This window comes from Trichoderma virens (genome assembly GCF_000170995.1).
Source record: "Trichoderma virens Gv29-8 chromosome Unknown TRIVIscaffold_6, whole genome shotgun sequence".
Classification (NCBI taxonomy): Eukaryota; Fungi; Ascomycota; class Sordariomycetes; order Hypocreales; family Hypocreaceae; genus Trichoderma; species Trichoderma virens.
In genome coordinates this window covers 3,180,687-3,199,671 of record NW_014013743.1, presented here as the reverse complement: position 1 = coordinate 3,199,671, position 18,985 = coordinate 3,180,687, and the positions used below count along the sequence as shown (strand labels likewise).

The window sequence follows — 18,985 nt, the reverse complement described above, 5'->3', positions numbered from 1 at the left end:
GAGCCTTCTGATGTCTTTGGATCCTGAGTATGACTTTTGACATCCAGATTTTTTTTGGTCGTTAATTGTTGAAATCTTCGGTTTAATCACAGTTCTGTTACCCTGTGGCTGCAGGCGCAATAGCGCTAATTAGAGCCTCTTGCGCTCTGTAGCATGCAAATATGATGGCTGATAGAGCAGATGTAGGATAGGACAACTCAAATCCATACCAAGGCCAACATGCAGAAAACCGGTTCCAGGAAGCTGCGTGAATGTATGTCCAGTCATTTGGACAACATTACACAACTCTTGACTCTGTAGTCTTCCGACTCTCATGAGGTTCTTCGAGCTCATCCCACGAGATGGACCTGTCATTAACTGAGAACGTTGCCGCATGTTCTCCAGTTAACGGGTGCATCTTGAGGCTGTCACCACCTTCTGGCGGAAATCCCCTTCCTGAGTTTTGTAGTGCTCGACTTCTGTTGCTTCTGTTGTATTGCTGTGCTTGATCCGAGTCCTTGAGTTCCGTAGGCCCAGACTGGCTCAAACCAACAAATTGCTTAATAGATCGAAGAAGTGGTCGTAGGGTTGCCAGACTGCCGGCAGTAATGGCGAGGCCCTGTTCCGTGGTTGACCAGATGGCGATATCAGTCGTCGAGTCTAAAAATGGTTAATGACAATAAGTACTATGCCTTCCGGATAGACCTACAAAGAAAATCAGGGTCCTTGAAATCCTTGACATATGGGAAGCGGATAACAACGGCAGCGCTTGCACTAGGGATTTGTGAGAAACCTCGTTCATTTTTGAGTTAAAGGGCGCAACTCACATGCATGCCATGGCCATGATAGGAATGAGAACCACCTTGTTCACCTTTTTCATGTTAAGCCCCCATATAATGTAAATGGGTAGCAGAGCAAATGTAAAGTCGCATATAACGCTGAATGAGCTGTAGACGTAGGTAATGACGATGATAACTTCGATGTTGATGCAATGACCGCTTTGGTCCTTGTTCCAAAAATAGCTAAGCGGCATGCACTGAAGCATCGTGACGAAGAAGAAGAGGATACCGGTCAAGACAGTAACCAGCATGACTCCATAGACGATCAATTTCTCGACAGGGCGGATCATGAGTCGGAGGAGGAAATAGCCAACCGAGAGTTTCGTAGCTATCATGGTCAGGCAGTACCAAATGTAGCAAAAATACCACCACTATTCGGCGAGTCAGCACACATCGCGACTCGCATTGCTGGTCGGGGGTTCCTACCTTCAAAGCGGTCGAAATACCATCATTTGTCAGGTCCCAGTAATGTCTGCCCGTGCCATAATGAACGCCACTTAACGCACTCGATACGAAGAGGATAAATGTTATCTATGGTAAGAGGTTAGGACATGCAACCAGTACTGCCGGGGGCGCAGTAGATCATACGAGAGCAAAAACCATGAACGAATCGTCCAAACCGAAACTTTTTATCATAAAGACACGGACGTAACACCGTAGAAGCGTCGACACTACCGCGAATACAAGCAAGAGATAGCACACAGCTTGGAGCTGCGGCCCGCGGTTCTCGACAGCCATCGTGGTTCTAGAAGAACAAGCATTTGAAAGGTTGCAGAATCGACGGAATTTTAAAAAATGGTGCTTCTCCAGGTCACCCACATTTTACATGTCTATGGGAGCAAAACAATTAATTAGCATAGCGTGCGCGGCTGAATTTGGCACATAGGGGGCTTCTTCAAGGCCCACTCGTATAGCCATCATAGACTTGCCAAATGTTGGCCGATGAGGAGGATATTACGATCGTCTTTACTAGGCCGAGGCACAAATATACGTCTTGCACTACGGAGTTCCGACAACGCTGAAAGACGCCGGTCTCCACTGCGGCGACACACACACATACTCGTACAGACTGCCCTACGAGTCAGCGGCCGAACACTTCAGCCAAGTGTGGCGCCAAGGTTGAGAATATATAACTCCGGTCGACGGCAATATCCGCCTAAAGGAGGTTACAGGCGGTGTGCAAATAAATTTCAGTGCTCTGTGGATTCCAACTTGGGAGCGAGTACGGAGTAAAGCTGGGTGAAACCAAGATCCAAATTCCGGCTAAGCTAACGTCCTAAAGCTAGCACGCCGGGTTTTACTACTTATGGGATGCATATCCGGAGCTGTTCTTCCAATAGCGTATCGGATACCCGCTTAAACCCGTTTCCGTTCTCCTGGGCTTCAAACGGCGCCTCCATTTTCTCAAGAAGCTGCCGGCTTGGGCGCGCACAACTCCGCGGGATCCACAAGTGTAATGAAGATCGAGGTCCTTGGGCTGAGAACTCATTGATCAAAGTCCATACAAGAAGCGAGAGCCTTTCGATGTTAACACTCGAAGTAGGTGTCTTGCAGCTCGTTTTCAATGATATTATTTGCGCAGCTTCAAACAGAGGAAACACCGCCAGAGAACAAGGAAACCGAGCCTAGTTGTGCCAGGTTATTGCTAGGGAAAACCACTCAAGGACAAATCTGCACGCTCAGTAGCGCTGCATTGCATTGCTCATAGAGAGAGATATCTCGAGTACAAGTAGGCGATGGGTATAAGCGCAAAACAGCCAGCATGGGCTAAGACCAGCCATATGGCAAGCACCAAAGTGTGCAGTTCCAGGTGTTGGGGCCAGCGTAATACCCGCATTGTCCATTACTAACCTTAAGGAGCAATGAGCTCTATTGCAAACCTTGAAGCTTCATTTTAGTAAACAAGATCGGCGATATGAGGTCTTCTATGGTACGGTAATAAGGTTCCTCTGTTTTTCATTACATATAAAAATATTCTATCTAAGATCATACAGCAGAGAAAATGACCAAACAACATATTTAATGAAGCTACGGAGTAGTATATACCGGAAATGCAGACAGGAGCAATCCCGTATCCCGGCTAATGGCCCTAACTATGCCTTCTTGCTACTTGGCAAATATGCTTTTGTGTCCATTTCCAAAATCCAATTCAGTTCATCTCTCTTCAAACACTTCTCCAAAGCAAAAGAACCCGCCAAACTCTCCAGCTCCTCCTTCGTCTTACCTCTAAAAGCCTCGGCAAGCTCCCAGCCGAGATACTCACTCATGAGGCATTCTCTAATTACTCGTTCAACTTGTCTATCAAAGGTCCAAATCTTTGGATATTTCTTCTGATGCAAGCTTTCCGGGATCATCTCCTTCAACTTTGAAATTAGCGGCTGGTAAACTTCGTCGTCTATCTTGGTCTTGTCCGCACAGGCCCAGAAGTCGAGACCCAAACGCTGTTTCTTCTCAATGAATGGGCGCATGAGGTGCATGTATGGGCTCTCGGGGTCAAGGTACACCATGCCTTGGTATCCAATGTCTTTGTATAGCCAAATACTCCATGACACGCCACCACATTGTTGATAAATAGCAAGTTGCTCTTGTAATAACGCAAAACGCTTAGTATTGGTCGCTTCGGCATCTGGATCCGTTCTTGGATCTTGGTATACAGGGCCGAATTCACCGTTCCATATTGGTACGCCAGCTTCTCTCATAAACCGGACTTTGCGTTCGAAACTGGCACGCAGCCTTGTCTTCTGCTCCTCTGTTCCGTCATACTGTTCCGGAAGAGGGAAGCCCATCATACTATAGTCGTGACAACTATATACCGTATTTGGCAAAGTCTTTTTCGTATCAAATGCTGAAAAGTCCATCGCGTAGGTATTGCCGTCTAAAAACAGCATGTGATCTGGGTCAACAGCTCGAATGGCCTTTTCGACCCTCTCATACCACGATATAAGTCGAGTGTGCTGAGGATCTGCCGGTTCATTGAGGGGGTTGTATCCTGCAATTACAGGGTTCCCAGCATAGTGGCTAGCAATGGCCACCCACAGTTGAATGGCACGGTCTTGGAAATCCCGAAATTCCCAGAACAGGGCTCTGCTCAAGCCAGAGTCACTATGCCAGTCCTGGTTTTGGCCACCAGGGACAGCGTGCAGGTCCAGTACGACGTATATGTTGTATTTGGAGCAGATATTGACGATTCTATCAAGAAGCTCAAATCCCGAATCCTTGATAATGTCAGGATTATCATCGTCCATAAAGTGCCGATAGTTAAATGGCACACGGAGACAGTTGAGACCGAGAGAGGCGAAGAGTTCGGCATCTGCCTCAGTGAAGAAATAGTGAAGGAGACGAGAAAAAAAGAATTCGGCATTCTCTTTGCCAAGGACATCTGTTAACGCAGCACGGTGCTCATGCTCATGCCCCGAGTAGCCAGTGATGAAGTTTTCCATGTTAAGCATGCCTCCTAAGCCTGCACCTTTGAGAATTACTTCATCCCCAGCCTGGTTAATGATGCGTGTGCCATTTACACGGAGCATGGTGCAGGCTCGGTTGGTGTAATGGATAGTTGAGCGGCTGGTTACCGCATCATGAGTGGCTGAAGGGGACATTATCGGCGGCTTATACTGAAACTTGTATGGTATAATCTCTGTCGTGATGTTGAGCAGTATCATAATAAAAGAGAGAAAAAAAAAGCGCTTTATATTTAACCAAGATGTCTATTAATTATTGAAGGTCCTGCCTTTGAGCCTACCCTGGAAGTTTGTGGTTCATAATGCGATATTCCGCACAAGTGGGTCAATGGTTTTGCAGTTTATGTTAGCGGCATCACCCAAATCGGGCCAACGTTTCTTAACCCTCACTCAGATCAAAGAAGGCGGAGTCATATCCTGGAGACTGCCCTCAGCTGATTCATCTTAAGGAGACACAACTAATACAAGGTATATTAGGCTAAATCATGATTGAAGACCTCTATGCTAGCTCACTGAATCTTCTGCCGAGCTGCCTGTAGCACATGCCTTATGCTCGCCAATTGCCGAGACTCATTTTCCCAAAACGCCAACATGTCAATAGTTTCATCAAGACCTACCCGCCAGCCGTTGGGTAACTTTAGAACGATTGCCCCCTTTGCACTATTCTGAGCCGTATTCGTAATGTTACGTAGGGCAGCGGCTACCAGAACTAGGGCGCTCCTTGAACACGATTGTATCAGGAGAAGAGTTCCGTGGTGGCGATGTCTGTATCCTGGTTTGTTCACAGAGAGCCTGAGAGCATGATAATCCAATGCTTTTTGTGCAAGCCTCCGTATGTTCCAGCTTGCCGAAGGCAAGAAGCCTTGTGTTTCCTCGACAACAAAATCTTTCATAAGATACGCAGATAAAAATGGCCAGTAGATCATCTCGTACAGATTGATTGCATGTCCGCGGAGTACAAATCTACAAATATCATCTTCTTCGGCGGGAGCGTCGAATAACAGACAAAATGGAAGTGAAGAAATCCACTCTTGGGCTTGTTCCTCGTAATGCGGCACAGCTCCCACAAGAGCCTCTAGAGTGCCCTGGCTCGAAAACGACTGCTCACAAAATCGGAGCATTTCTGTATATAGGTTTGAGGCAAGCCTTCGGAGAGAAATCTCGGCAAGGTAAAAATACCAAGACACTGTCTGCCTGGTTACACAAGAGTCTCCATTGGCCTCGAGCTCTTGCTCTAGATGCAGATTAGGCGGTGTCGGCAAAAATGGTGGGTAGAATGCCAGTTCCTCTTCTGTGAGAGTAAAGTCTGTGGGTCGGAGGTAACTCCTCATCTCCCGTTCTGACTTCCATGAGGACCAGTAGATAGCCTGGTGAAGCGTTTCCAAGGAGTGGCTAGCTGGGCTCCCATCGCATGTCGTCGACGATGTTGGAGGTGATAATGAGTTCAAGAAGGACGGCTGCTGGCAGGAAGCAAGTGCCTGCAAGAAGAAGCGCCATGCTTTGGTAGGCTGAAATATGCACATCATGTACACCCCAGATAGGAACAAGCACTGCGTGGAAATAATGTCTTCGGAAGAAAATGCAATACCGATTCGTCGTTGCGCAGCATGGAAGAGCGTCTCAGCACTAACATATGCACTAGTTCCAGGCATCGTGTCCAAGGTTGGACCAAACGGCCGTGCAATACAGCCCAAAGCACAAATTAGAAGCGTTAGACACGATTCTGCGGACCAATCGATACCATGTAAGATGATCGATTGCACCATGCGCCGGGCTGCCTGCTCATCTAGGATGGGGTTCTTCACATGGGCATAATTGAAGAAGTTATCAAGGAGATGGTTGACTCGGCAAAGGTCAAGTTCCGCCGTGAGATCTGATTTTGGTGATGAAGGAGACTGTAGCGGATATTGATTGCACGATGTGGCTGGCCCAGACTCTGAAAGCCCAATCGCGGCGACTCCTTGACCGAGGTCACCGAAGACGCCCCATGTCATGATATATTCCGGGCCAGGGGGGATGAGCTCGATCGGAATGGAGCTAGATGCAGTTTTTGACAGGTCTGATGAGAATCTTGTCTGTTTTGGGTCTGTTCTCGAGGCCAGGGTCTTCATCGTCCTGTCTAATTCGTCCAATCGCTCTAGGATCTTCAGACTGGCCGGGTCAAACGTGGAAAGATCCACGGGGGACTGGATGCACTTTGCGCCAACCTTTAGGCAGAATGAGCAAGAAGGTTTCTGGTTATCGCATTTTGTCCGGCGAGCGCGGCATACTTGGCACGCTTTCACGGCTCGTCGTCGATTATAGGAAGCAGTCCCCCTTGGTGCTGGCCGGGAGCCACCCATGCGTTCAGCTGACGCCTCATTATAGTCCCCAGGATCGGCGGAAACATTGCTTTCTGACATGGGTGTATCTGCCATCGCGGCAGTTCGAATTATGCAGCTTGAGATTCGTAGTCTTGAAAATGGAGGATGGAGACAGCAAGCTGTAGTCATTAAAACTGGAGTTGAATCTTTATGCGGAGTGTCGCACTTTTATCAACCATATGCAACAAGGGGCTAGACCACCTTGACCAGGCGGCATTTAAAGAGGCTAAATCGGCAGTTCCATCTGCAAATGAACTATTGAATTGACTGGCCTGTTCTGGAGAACAAGACCCACAGATGGCGGAATATCGCATTTATGGCTGCAGTGGCGCCAGCCCACCTCAATGGCAACCCCGGATTTCTCCCATCGAACAGAGAAGACACAAACTTTACTTTTAGCTAGCCATTGATGTAGTATCACAACCGTTGCTAATTGTAATGGATATAAGCTCAAGTCTTCCCCAGATTACCCCATGGGGATGATCATCAAGTCAGCGATCCCTTCCCATTGAGTTCAGCTTGAGCACTCTGACAATTTCACCGCAACTCGCTTTTTAAACATAAGAATTACCGTCAACCTGGTGCGTCAAAATGGACGTTGACGCAAAGATAAGTGACGTCCAAGAGATCGAGGCTACCGGGGATGCCATATTTGGTAATGAGCAGCACAACCGATGCCCAGAGCATGAGTTGACCATTGCAAACATTTGCAAGAGGCACAAACTCGTTGTCTGGTGGTGCTTTTACTGGGCAATGGCCGCTGTTGGTTGGTAAGTCTTGCTTCTCCTGTGGTGGCTACTGATGCCATTTACTGACCTGAATAGGGGCTTTGACGCTCAAATCAACGGTGGAATGATCTCTGTTCCGTCCTTCCGACGTGATTTTGGGTAAGCCGGCATTCCCTAGGCTTATAAGCTCGAATCTAATTATTGATTCCGCATAGATATACCGTCAATGGGGAGGCCATTCTCCCTGCGGACTGGCAGTCCGCATTCAACGTCATTGGCACCGTTGGCCAATTTTTCGGCGGCTTCATATGCAGTTGGCTAGCAGACAGGATTGGCCGCAAAAACTCTCTTTTAATCGGCGTGATAGTGTGTAGTGGTGGCTGCGTTGGTGAGATTTTCTCTGCTACTCGCTCAGCCTTCCTCGGATCTAAGCTTGTCTTTGGTGTCGGCTTGGGCTTCTACCTTAGCCTGGCTCCTATGATGACGAGCGAGCTTGCACCCGTCGCACTTCGAGGCATTGCAACTGCTGGAGTAAATCTTGGAATCGCCATCGGCCAGCTTATTTCCAATTCTGTGGTAAAAGCTTTTGGAGAGAGGGACGATCGATGGGCGTACCGTGGACCTTTTGCAACGCAGATCTTCTTCGCTATATTCCTTCTCGCGTTTCTACCACTAGCTCCAGAAAGCCCATGGTATCTCGTACGAGTGAATAAGACAGAAGAAGCGAGAAAAGTCATTTTAAAACTTTATGGAGAGAACGACACAGTTAGCAGGCTGGTAGAAATCGAGGAGACGATCCGACACGAAAAGGTTCAAGGAATCGAGAAATCAAGTTTCGTTGATTGTTTTAAGGGAACTAATCGGATTCGTACTGGCATCTCGACCGGCGTTTTCTTATGTCAACACTTGGTGGGTATCATCTTCGTACTTGGCTACTCGACATACTTCTTTCAGCTTGCAGGCCTTGACGTCTCCAACTCATTCGACCTGGGAGTTGGTGTTACAGCCTGCGGCGTCCTAGGCAACATTATCAGTTGGTTCATTATAGAGCGGTACGGTCGTCGAAAACTCTTTTTGTCTGGAATGGTTACTCTCACTGCTCTCCTTTTGCTTATTGGCATAATGGACGTCGTTCCAAGCCAAGCTGCGAAGTGGGTGCAGGCCGCCAGCACTGTTGTTTATGCATTCGTCTATTTTCTCACTATTGGCGCGGTGGCTTTCACTATTCTCGGTGAGGCATCTAGCACAGTTTTACGCGCAAAGACAATCTCTCTTGCGACCGCTACACAGGCCATTTGTGGTCTGGTTATGAATTTCGCCATCCCCTATATGGTAAACCCTGATTCGGGCAATTTAAGAGGAAAGGTGGGCTTTGTCTTTGGAGGATTGGCCATAGTTGGTACTATTGGAAGTTGGGTATACGTGCCAGAACTTAAAGGGAAGACGTTTGGCGAGATCGATCAGCTCTTTGCCGAGAAAGTGCCACCTCGGAAAATGGGTTAGAGAATACTATTATGGTACTTCCGAAATAGCTTAAGGAGGGTACATGTATTAAGGGTTAGTTCAAGACGCAAATAACACAAACTTGGACATTAAAGAACAACCCATTATTAAATTGTTTTAATTGATGTTATCTACAGCTTACGTTTGGTTTGTTTAAAAAAAGTCTAAGTGCCTAAATACGGAGGCAAGTGGTTTGCAAAAAAAGAGGGACCGCAAAATGAATATGTGCATACATCGAGATAATAAGAGCACTATTTTGCAGAATTTAGCGCGGTTGATGTATGCGTACTGCGTAATTCTGTGTGCCGATCGTTGTCCCAGTCCCTCTTTTTTTGCAAACCCCTTGGGAGGGTTAAGCGTTCTTGTGGATAAGCAGAAAGGCCTAAAGTAAGCTTCATGTATTACATGTAGTTCCTCACTTTATTGGCATGCTAAGGACCTCATATTACGATAATCAAGCTACTAGATTACATGGGAGACATTTCTACACCGCCAACAGGGTCAGTACATCTCATAGCGCCATTTAAGTGCCACCATTTCCTCCGTGACGCCATTCTTAATAACCTTTGAAATTTCCGCCGGGTCGCCCGAGTCCAGACGCGTGTTTTCGCGTAGAACTAGCCAGCGGTAGAGCGTGATGGTGGCCGCGAATAACAGGGCACAGCCCATCAGGGTTCCGAATGCAGCATAGAACTGGGGAGGGTCGTAGTACAAATACGAAGCCCAGATGTTGGAGGTGCCACCAATGGCGTTGACCAGAGCAGATGCCGCTGCGCGCTTCGAGACTGGCCGTGCGAGATGCAAATTGATCGTCTTGTAGAGGAGAAGTTGAGGGCCGACTGATGCAAAAGGCAAGATCATCATGGAAAAGTAACGCGCTCCAACATTGAGAGTTACCATCGGAATGATGTACATGACGCACGCGATGGCAATGCAAAGGAGAATTATAGGGTATACCGTGTTTTTGCGATCAGAGTAGAACATGAGAACATAATAGACAAAGCCAGCCAGAACGTAGGGTGGTGCGGTGAGGAGCAAACTGATTGTAGAGGAGAAGTTTAGGGAAGCGACGAGCGTGGGGAAGTAGTTGGCAATGGACCCCTGGGCTTGCGAGAGCATATTACAGAAGATGAGAAGCAGCAGCTTGGTATCGGAGAGAGCTTTGGCAAACCCTCGCAGCACGGTCTCATTCTCTGTGCCCTCCGCTGCGCCAGCTTCAGACTCGATACGCCAGACAGCGAGGTCTCTCTCAAGCTGAGAGAGAATGCGGCTGTTGTGCGGAAACTCGGGCATGAAGCACGCGCATATGGCACCAATGCCAACTGTAGCACTACCCTCGATGATGAAGAGCCACTGCCAGCCGCGTATGCCGTGGATTCCATCGAGCTGAAAAACAGCAGCAGCAAAGAGCCCACCAAAGGCATTGCCAACTTGCTGCGCAATATACAAGGCAGCTATGCGCTTCCCGAGCTCCTTTTTCGTATACCAGGCTGAGAGGTAATAGATGGCACCGGGAAAGAAGACGGCTTCTGCCACTCCAAGAATGGTGCGGACGGCAAGAAGCTGCCCATAAGTCTTGACAGCTGCCGTCGCAGCCGAGATGGAGCCCCAGATGATCACGGCACAGCAAATATACATCCCAGGTCTAGAGATTTTCGTGATAAGGAGATTGCTCGGAATCTGAAAGGGCAAATAACCGACGAAGAGGATTGAAACCACCGTAGCAAACTGCTGAGTGGACATGTGGAGGGAATCGGTAATGCCCTGCAGCCTGGCCGCGGCCAAGTTCTGACGGTCGATATAGTTCAGGATGTACAGGATCCCAATAGTGGGTAGAATGATGAGGTCCATTTTGCGGACGAGCTTGTCATTGAGGTCCTTGATCTCAACACTGCCAAGGTTACGAAGTGTCTCTGGCATCCGCTCGTCGACAGCATCGAATTCTCCTTCTGCACGTGAGACATTGTCGATGGCCTGGCTCTCTTTGAGGCTGTCCATGGTAGGATACGGAGTAATGGCCAGGACGAGTATTTGAATTTGTGGCTGAGAAAATGTGGCTCTCTTTCTAGAAGAGTTGATTGAAGGCCTGAGACAACGTTCCCGTCGAGGATGGGTCAGGGGGATGCTGTGTCTTAACAGCGCGAGGAGAAAACAATGTATCCTGCGACGCCTGCTGTCCAGCGATCAACAGGACTAATGACCATGAGGGTATCTCACTCGATCAAAAGGCATTGACATCTTGCAGGAATAATGCGACCTTCTATGTAGTTTTTGGACACTTTGCGGGAAGAGTGCACGAGAACTTATCAGCCCCAAGTTGGCGGAATCCACCGGCCCCCATGGGGGCGCACGATCTAAAAGCGCCTCCCAACACTAGTTTGCGGGCCTGGTTCAGCCATTATCCGGATGCTGACCGATAGATTTTGGGAGCTCCTCCCGATGGGGCGAACCCGCGGCAGCTGGAAACGCAGGGGTCTGGAGATTGTATAGTTGAGGAGCTCATTAGAAAATGCGATGCGCTGGGTGATGCAACAAGATGGCGACAAGGCAGATGAGTCCTTACTACTTGAAGAGAGTGTCCTGGCCGTCGCTTTACGGCATGTCACCACTATTCCAACCTCGCATACACTTTGAAAACAGCAAACGACTATTAAATTCTAGTCATGAAAATGAGCTATCCCACCGCCCACACCACGACTATCGAGAACCCTCGCCTGAGGCTTCTCGCCAAAATGAAACGCGGAGAGTACCCATTGATGACCTTCATGGCCATTCCTTCTCTGCGTATGGCCCAGATCATCGCCTTGACAGGCGTTGACGCCATCATCATTGACTGTGAGCATGGCAACATCGGAGATGATTCAATGCATAACGCTGTCGCTGCCATATCGGCTCTCGGAGTATCGCCTATCATCCGCATTCGTGGACCTGCTCATGACATTATCAAGCGTGCTCTTGACACCGGAGCGCATGGCATTATGGTTCCACAGATTAATAACGCGGAGGAGGCGCGGCAAATAGTCCAATCTTCCAAGTTCCCGCCGCAGGGTATACGTGGCCAAGGCTCAGCTTTCCCAGCCATTGGCCACGGGCTTACAACGCCCGAGTACATGATATCTGCCAATGAGACGATCTTGACCATGATCCAAATAGAGACGCGAGCTGGCGTCGATAACGTCGATGCCATTGCCGCCGTGCCGGGCGTGGACATGGTCTTTATCGGCCCCAACGACCTTGCCCAATCTATCCTCGGATATGTGCCTGCGCGGGGAGATGAGCCCGAGTTTGTCACCGCGGTCGACAAGATTATCGAGGCGGGTCGAAAGCACGGCAAGTGGGTTGGACGCATGGTCAACAATGGCGCGGTGGCTAAGGAGGTCAGATCAAGATACGACACAGTTGCCATTACTGGCGATACAAAGGCGATACAGAATTGGTACATGGCCGAGTTTGAGACTGCGCGATCATAAGGTTGTGGGGTTGCTACAAATACCATGTTAGAAAAATCTCATACAGTTCTCCAGACGATTCTGGGAAGAAACAACTTGTCAGATACCAAAAATGGCGGCGAAGAAACATTCTAGATAGTGCTATTTACTACTTCCCAATGCTAGTCTCCTATTTCTTTCTCGATTTTATGAGCCACTCCTCGCTGTATTCGTCTCCATTGATTGATTCCATCTGTTTGAAACCAGACCTGGCGCTCGTTCTTGTCTGTATTCACTACAGAGGCATAGACGTAGAAATAATATCCTTAGCAGCGTTTGTGAATTTTCTGGACGAGCTGTGACCTTGGCGCTGTGTCTGAATTACGCAACCCCCTAGACGATCTGGATATCTTCGGACATGCTTTGAGAAGGGACAACGGCGAGGCTCGATCTTAGTACTTTAGTCTGCAGCACCAATGAGATATGATGCGCTTGTAACTATATTGGATAATAAAGTACAGGATGCAATCATACGTCGTATGAGCGAATCGGCATTAGCACGCGAACCTTTCTGCACAAGTCCTTGCGAGGTTTTCCGAACGTTGGCAAACGTTGATACATTTCTATTATGTCTAAGCTGCAATAATCCGCCATTGGTCCATTTCCAGAGAGCTCTCAAGCCTGTGCAATACATTCAATCTCGATAACTGTGCCATCACCTGGAGGAACTGCCTGGAGGCACGAACGCGACGGCATCGGCTTGGGCAAGAACTCAATGTATGCTTCATTCATGGCGGCAAAATCCTTCATATCTGCAAGATAGACATTGTACTTGACCACCTTTTCAAGCGACGACCCTGCAAGTTCGAGAACTTCCTTGAGATTCTGTAAACAGGTTCTCTGTGACAGAGGCGGGCAGGCGTTAGCTCAACAATTCACATAGGAATAAACCACGTTAAACCAAAATTGAACTTAACGAGACGTACAGTTGCCTGCTTGATCTCTCCCGTGGCTGTTTGGCCAGCGCAGAAGACTAAACCGGGGACCTTTACCGCAGGGCCTAGGCAGATAGCAATCATGGTCAGCAAGTAATAGACATTTATGAGCGTATGCCTCGCACTCCTCTGGATAACACTTACAGTTATGCGGTTTAGGAGGGAATTTCTCGCTGGAGATAAGTTGACGCGACATTTTTTTAGTTGAAGAAGTTTAGAGCGATGAGGTGAGGGAAGGGAGATGTTGAGAAAAGTACGAATCTCAAGTATAATACTAAGGCCAATATTTTCGTGGCTATTTAGTTGTATGCGAACTACTTCACTCCTTTAGTAATTAAATTCTTGATATTTGTCCACCCTTCAATCTCGACCTGGGGTGGGGGTAGGAGACCTCTCATCGATTGAGACAGAGAGAGATAGAGGAGCTCCAAGGACGAGCATCAATAACCGTCATCCCGGGTAGCGAATCGTGCCAAGTCGGCAGCGTTTAGCGTAGGGAGGAGCTCCTCCCCGCCCCTAGTTGCAACGCAGCTTGGGAATTCTCGTTTTGTAATTGGCCTGGCACCCTTGTCTTGCGTGGCAACCCTCGTGATCTGCGACTGTCAAAATTCCGGGCCTAAGTCCTCAACTACTGCCCTGGTTTCCGCTTCTTTCGGCATCATTCAGCTCCGCTACCTTATCTGATCGGTGGTTCTGTAAAGTGGCACACTTAAGTGGCCGGCATCGCCCGGCCGTCTCCACTGTAAATCATGATTAAGTCCCGTCATGGAGAATTGACTGACAAGTTCACTGTAAACGTTTAGATAGACGGAGGAGCTCTCCTAGCGCAAAGAGGACGAGATATGGGAGGAGGACAATGGGGTGAGGTGGCGCATGAAAGTACGGTGATCTAGGCAATGGGATACAGCACTACAGCATTCAGCATGGCGATCATCTAGGGGAGGGGCAAATGGCTGGCGTTGAGGAGAAGGCGGGGGATCGAGGTAGAGCACGTCCTGATCTCGGTGCAGGACTTGCTATGGTCTGACTTTGTCCGCTTTTACGTCGTCTCGTATGATCAAGGAGCTCGTTGGGAGGAAAAGAGAGGAGCGCAGCATCGACACAGCCTGCCACAGCACCTCAAATATTCATCTCGCCCAAGAGTTAAAAGGAGGCAGTTGCCTACACAATTGGATAGTCCCCTATCATCTGCCGCTAGCACGAATATCTCGTTGACACATTCCATCACATCAAGTCATGGCACCCGCCGCTCCTTTCCAACCACCTGCTGCCGACCTACCAGGCAAGCCCTTCGTGCCGGATTGGGTTCCACCTCCCATCACGAAGCAGAAGGAGAACTTTGCCACGCTCAAATCTATTGATCTATCGTTGCTTGACTCGGACGATCCAGCTGTTGTAGATAACCTCATCCAACAGGTCAAGGTTGCTATTCGCGATGATGGATTCCTCTTCCTCGAAAACTATGGCATTTCATTAGAGCAGGTAAGGGAGACAAGGTCACATAATGAAACGAAGAAGCCACTAATTATGCTGTTCCGTCTCTTGAATTAGCTCCACCGACAGTTCGCTCTTGCGCAATACCTGTACAACAACATTAGCGAGGAGGACAAGGATCGCCTTCTCTTTAATCCCGAGACAGGTGTGTGGTCTGGCTACAAGCACCCTTATGGGTTCAAGGTAATGAAATATCCCAATCGACAACATGTGTGGGATCTCTTACGCTTACTCTCTGTCTCTCCTCCATCAGCGCCACCGTGGACCTCCTGATGGCATCGAACAATTCAATTGGTACAAGCCTGATTGGGAAGATGCCAACCGTACCCCAACGTGTTTGCACCCATTCATGGATGAAATCGAGGCGTTTTGCAACTACCTTACAGAGTCCGTCAACCGGCGGCTACTCACCGTCTTCTCGCGCGTTTTGGAACTACCCGACGATTATCTCTGGGAAAATGTTCAATCACATGGCAGCCCAACTGGTGAAGGATACTTCCGCCATGCGCTATTTCGTCCTGTAAGGAAAGAAACCGAAGAGGCATCAAAGGGCCTCCGCATGCACGGCCATACCGACTTTGGCTTGACGACGTTGCTCTTCTCCGTTCCCATCTCGTGCCTCCAGATCTGGGGCCGCGACGAGAAGTGGTACTACGTTCCTTACAAGCCTGGAGCTCTCGTCATCAATATTGGCGACACTTTGGAGATTGTCTCTGGCGGCCACTTCAAGGCCACGCGCCACCGTGTGTTCAAGCCTCCGGTGGACCAACTACACGAAGAGCGCCTCTCTCTGGTGCTGTTTAACAGTTCCGTCGGCGATTTGCGCATGGCTCCTGCGAAAGGTGAGTAGGACTTTAACAAAATGTAACTAGAAAGGGCGAGGCACAACGCGTATAGCTAACCGCTCTTGCTCTCGTTACAGAATCACCGCTTATCCAACGCGAGGGCTGCGTCGAGGAGCAGGGCGTCTACAAGGAATTTCGGGACCGCACAGCAAAAGGCAAGCTTGTGCCCACGAACCGCGAATGGCGCGAGATCCAAATCTCCACGGCTACCGACCCAACGGATCAGGAGCATAACCGAGTTGGGGTACACCAAGTGCTGGTCGAGGGAAAACTCATGCATCAACGAGAGTATATGGGAGTCAAGGTTCTCCTGCCTGTCTAAAGAGGCAGTCAACCGATTCGCCTTGGACAAACCTCCACCTGTATGCAATAGATATCTGTATTATGTAACTTACCAAATCTGATAATGTCCCATCTTCCCGATGGCAATGACGTACCTAGCAATTCTGAGAGATCGTACTATATAAAGAATGCGTAAAATCATCCTTTATCTTTCGAAACATCTGCCCCTTGCCTTATCAAGATAGTTTAGCTGCATGTAGATTTGTAACGCCATGCTCCAGTCATTATCAGCACTCGGTGGATCCAGGCAATGTAAGATAGCAGCATACCTTAGGAAGATAAGGGACTCTGAGACCAGCTGGACCGGCATCCGCGGCTCAGCCTTACATGTTCTGGCCTTAATGCATCTTCATCCTGCTTTAACAACTAATTTGCTCGTATTCGAAGCTTTTCGAAATTTAGTCAGCGAATCACTCCGGTCCGCTGTTGCATCGTTTCCAAGAACTCGGCATCGTTTTGGGGAAAAGGCTCGACTGTGTTAGTGTTATGGATCAGCCAATTACGATTTGGCCATTCAGCTTAAAGGAGACACATCTAGTCTAACCAGGCCAAGCAAGCATGCATCAATCCCCGTATCTGCGGGCCCTTCTCATGCGGGGGAAGGGAAGGAATTTGTGGGACTTGTAGTTCCGATCTCTCCAAGTGAAGACAGATGCATCATCACACTTCAGAAACACTGCGCTGGGTCATGATTCATTCCATCGCCGGCGAGGGCGTCCCAGCCTATCGTCCGTTCCAATGCCTCGTTTGCCAAAGCCGGTTTACCAGACATGAGAATCTTAAGCGACATGCTGCACTTCATGAACGTTCTCATGAGAAGGTGGCGCTGCCATGTGGTGTCTGCGAGGTCACTTTCTCGCGTCACGATTTACGACATCGTCATATGAAGAGGAAACACCCGGAGCACAGCGAGAGACGACCTGCCAAAAAGCGGCGATGCCAACAAGCGGCAGAAACGCAAGTGGGTGATGAAGGGCAATGTGAGGGAGGAGACGAGGCGCCATCTCCATCCTCTGCAACGAGTCGGCAAAGTTCTCACCGTCAGCAGTCGAGCGATGAAGGCGAAGTAGACGTTGATGGCGGACTATGGCACACAGAGCTACAGTATTCACATTGTCGTACCAATCATGGCCATCCAGATTGCGCAGAAAGCATGTGCCTTGCGAGAGGCGCGCCTACGAGCTCCGAAGGAGGCAATAGCCCAATTATCGCGGCCCAGTTGACGCAACTGCCCTTGATCAGGACCGAATCGACATGTGTAGATGATACTGTACAAGTTACAACTTCCTTGGAACAGAGCCTGTTGATGGGAGAGACATTTCTCAAGTCTCCGCTGCAATTTAGCGCCACAATGCATTCGATGGCAATTTCGCCTCCATCTTCATTTGACATCCAATGGCCCAGCTTTGACCTCAATCACAATATCCCGGATAGGTTACCATCGAATACCCCCCTCCGGTTACAGGACGATTGGTATCCCTCCGTCTTGCAGACCACCAAGGGCTGCGATCTCTTCTTCACCTACGTCTCCCACTTTGTCCCTTTTCTACACCAACCCACCTTTGATGCCACACTTGCTGCTCCTCACTTGGTCCTCAGCATGCTTTCTCTTGGCTACCAATACGGCGAGGATCCAGACTGCAGCGACCAGGCAGGCTCAGGCGCCAGGCTGTCTGCGCGATGCTACCATCAAGCTCGAGCCCTCATGGCCACTGAAGAAGAGAGTGCGGATGATACGACACACAATATCCCCGCCGTTCAGACGTATCTACTGCTGCAGATCTGTGCCATCATGTATCTATGCGGCAACGACTCGACATATGGGCTCAGGATGCACTCCAAGATGATTTCTCTTGTTCGTGCTGGAGGGCTAATGCAACCAATGCCAATGCAGTGCAGCACGACGGAAAATCTAGAGTCGCTGTGGCGAGAATTCATCAAGGCCGAGTCTCACAAACGAACCCTTTTTGCCGTGCACCAGATTGATGCGCTCTGGTATCAATTTCTGTCCATCCCCCGCTCAATCTCACATCTGGAATTCAAGCACGAGTTGCCCTGCTCGGAAGATTACTGGGCGGCATCCACAGCCGCCGAATGGGCGCACCGGCAGCTTGTTGCGAGGCATCATCCCGGCCCATCGATGCTATATACAGACGCTATCCGGCGGTTTCTATCCCCCGAAGCGGACCTCGACTCCATTCCAGCATTTGATCCCTACGGGGCGATCAACATTACACAGTTCCTAATCTCTAGCGCTCGCGAGGTATCTGGCTGGTCTACTATGACGGGAAAACTAACAATGGAGAGGATCGAGCCTCTGAGGTCATCGCTCATTGCTCTCAGCCCCTTTATCCACCCGCAACCTGGAGCTGGAAACACAATACACGCGGCGTTGTGTGAGGCGACATGGGAGGCTGCTATGATTGAGCTGCATATGTGGTCGCCGTCACATACTAGTGGCATAGTGGAAGGAAGTATGGATGCGGTACTGAGCAAATCGGATTATTTGGCACCCTCTTGTGAAATCTTGTGCGAGTCCAACACTACCAGAGCTATCCAGCCACACGTTGACTGGTTCTTACGTTATCTGGATTCGACACTCTCACCTGATTCCGAGGCACCGTGGATTGCTTTATATGCATATCGAGCCTTTTTGATTGCCTGGAACCTTATTCAGGGAGGAATTTTAGGTGCAATGCAAGCAATTAGCATTCATGATGGAGATGTGGAGGGAGCATTGACGTGGGCCAGGAAAGTCTTTCAGCGACGGCAGCACTGGCAACTTGGAAAACTTATTTTGTCGAGTTTGGATAGCTTGGAGATGCGAGTAGCAGGAGGTGCTTCAAATTAGTGTAATAGTGCCGCAAGTAACAACCTGGATCTCTTTGTATGAGATTTGATTGTAACCGAGCGAATACCTTGATTTTTATCTTTAAATCTAGAAAGGTATTTAATTAAATATTTATAAAACTGGCATTTAGGCACATCGCGATAGCACACAAACGTAA

The 18,985-nt window shown here is 49.0% G+C and overlaps 9 protein-coding genes across 9 annotated transcripts; 4 read left to right on the top strand and 5 right to left on the bottom strand.

Annotated features, from left to right (window-relative positions):
* Positions 1-277: 277 nt before the first annotated feature.
* On the bottom strand, positions 278-1,556 carry TRIVIDRAFT_28393 (uncharacterized protein; the record flags this gene model as incomplete). Its single annotated transcript, XM_014101807.1, has 5 exons — positions 278-639; positions 689-753; positions 807-1,189; positions 1,245-1,349; positions 1,407-1,556. 5 exons carry the CDS (start codon positions 1,554-1,556, stop codon positions 278-280), a joined length of 1,065 nt encoding a protein of 354 aa, XP_013957282.1.
* Positions 1,557-2,911: 1,355 nt separating this feature from the next.
* Positions 2,912-4,345, bottom strand: TRIVIDRAFT_191649 (glycoside hydrolase family 5 protein; the record flags this gene model as incomplete). Its single annotated transcript, XM_014101806.1, has 1 exon — positions 2,912-4,345. One exon carries the CDS (start codon positions 4,343-4,345, stop codon positions 2,912-2,914), a length of 1,434 nt encoding a protein of 477 aa, XP_013957281.1.
* Positions 4,346-4,788: 443 nt separating this feature from the next.
* On the bottom strand, positions 4,789-6,681 carry TRIVIDRAFT_28900 (uncharacterized protein; the record flags this gene model as incomplete). Its single annotated transcript, XM_014101805.1, has 1 exon — positions 4,789-6,681. One exon carries the CDS (start codon positions 6,679-6,681, stop codon positions 4,789-4,791), a length of 1,893 nt encoding a protein of 630 aa, XP_013957280.1.
* A 552-nt stretch (positions 6,682-7,233) lies between these two features.
* Positions 7,234-8,873, top strand: TRIVIDRAFT_28086 (uncharacterized protein; the record flags this gene model as incomplete). The annotated part of the gene is made up of 3 exons (XM_014101804.1): positions 7,234-7,412; positions 7,467-7,529; positions 7,586-8,873. 3 exons carry the CDS (start codon positions 7,234-7,236, stop codon positions 8,871-8,873), a joined length of 1,530 nt encoding a protein of 509 aa, XP_013957279.1.
* Positions 8,874-9,374: 501 nt separating this feature from the next.
* Positions 9,375-10,793, bottom strand: TRIVIDRAFT_53812 (uncharacterized protein; the record flags this gene model as incomplete). Its single annotated transcript, XM_014101803.1, has 1 exon — positions 9,375-10,793. One exon carries the CDS (start codon positions 10,791-10,793, stop codon positions 9,375-9,377), a length of 1,419 nt encoding a protein of 472 aa, XP_013957278.1.
* A 749-nt stretch (positions 10,794-11,542) lies between these two features.
* Positions 11,543-12,343, top strand: TRIVIDRAFT_53813 (uncharacterized protein; the record flags this gene model as incomplete). The annotated part of the gene is made up of 1 exon (XM_014101802.1): positions 11,543-12,343. One exon carries the CDS (start codon positions 11,543-11,545, stop codon positions 12,341-12,343), a length of 801 nt encoding a protein of 266 aa, XP_013957277.1.
* A 633-nt stretch (positions 12,344-12,976) lies between these two features.
* TRIVIDRAFT_27734 (uncharacterized protein) lies at positions 12,977-13,492 on the bottom strand (the record flags this gene model as incomplete). Its single annotated transcript, XM_014101801.1, has 3 exons — positions 12,977-13,201; positions 13,288-13,361; positions 13,441-13,492. The coding sequence occupies 3 exons, from the start codon at positions 13,490-13,492 to the stop codon at positions 12,977-12,979; spliced, it is 351 nt and encodes a 116-aa protein (XP_013957276.1).
* Positions 13,493-14,532: 1,040 nt separating this feature from the next.
* TRIVIDRAFT_53815 (uncharacterized protein) lies at positions 14,533-15,957 on the top strand (the record flags this gene model as incomplete). Its single annotated transcript, XM_014101800.1, has 4 exons — positions 14,533-14,778; positions 14,848-14,973; positions 15,044-15,632; positions 15,713-15,957. The coding sequence occupies 4 exons, from the start codon at positions 14,533-14,535 to the stop codon at positions 15,955-15,957; spliced, it is 1,206 nt and encodes a 401-aa protein (XP_013957275.1).
* A 708-nt stretch (positions 15,958-16,665) lies between these two features.
* TRIVIDRAFT_149967 (uncharacterized protein) lies at positions 16,666-18,828 on the top strand (the record flags this gene model as incomplete). The annotated part of the gene is made up of 1 exon (XM_014101799.1): positions 16,666-18,828. One exon carries the CDS (start codon positions 16,666-16,668, stop codon positions 18,826-18,828), a length of 2,163 nt encoding a protein of 720 aa, XP_013957274.1.
* Positions 18,829-18,985: the final 157 nt, after the last annotated feature.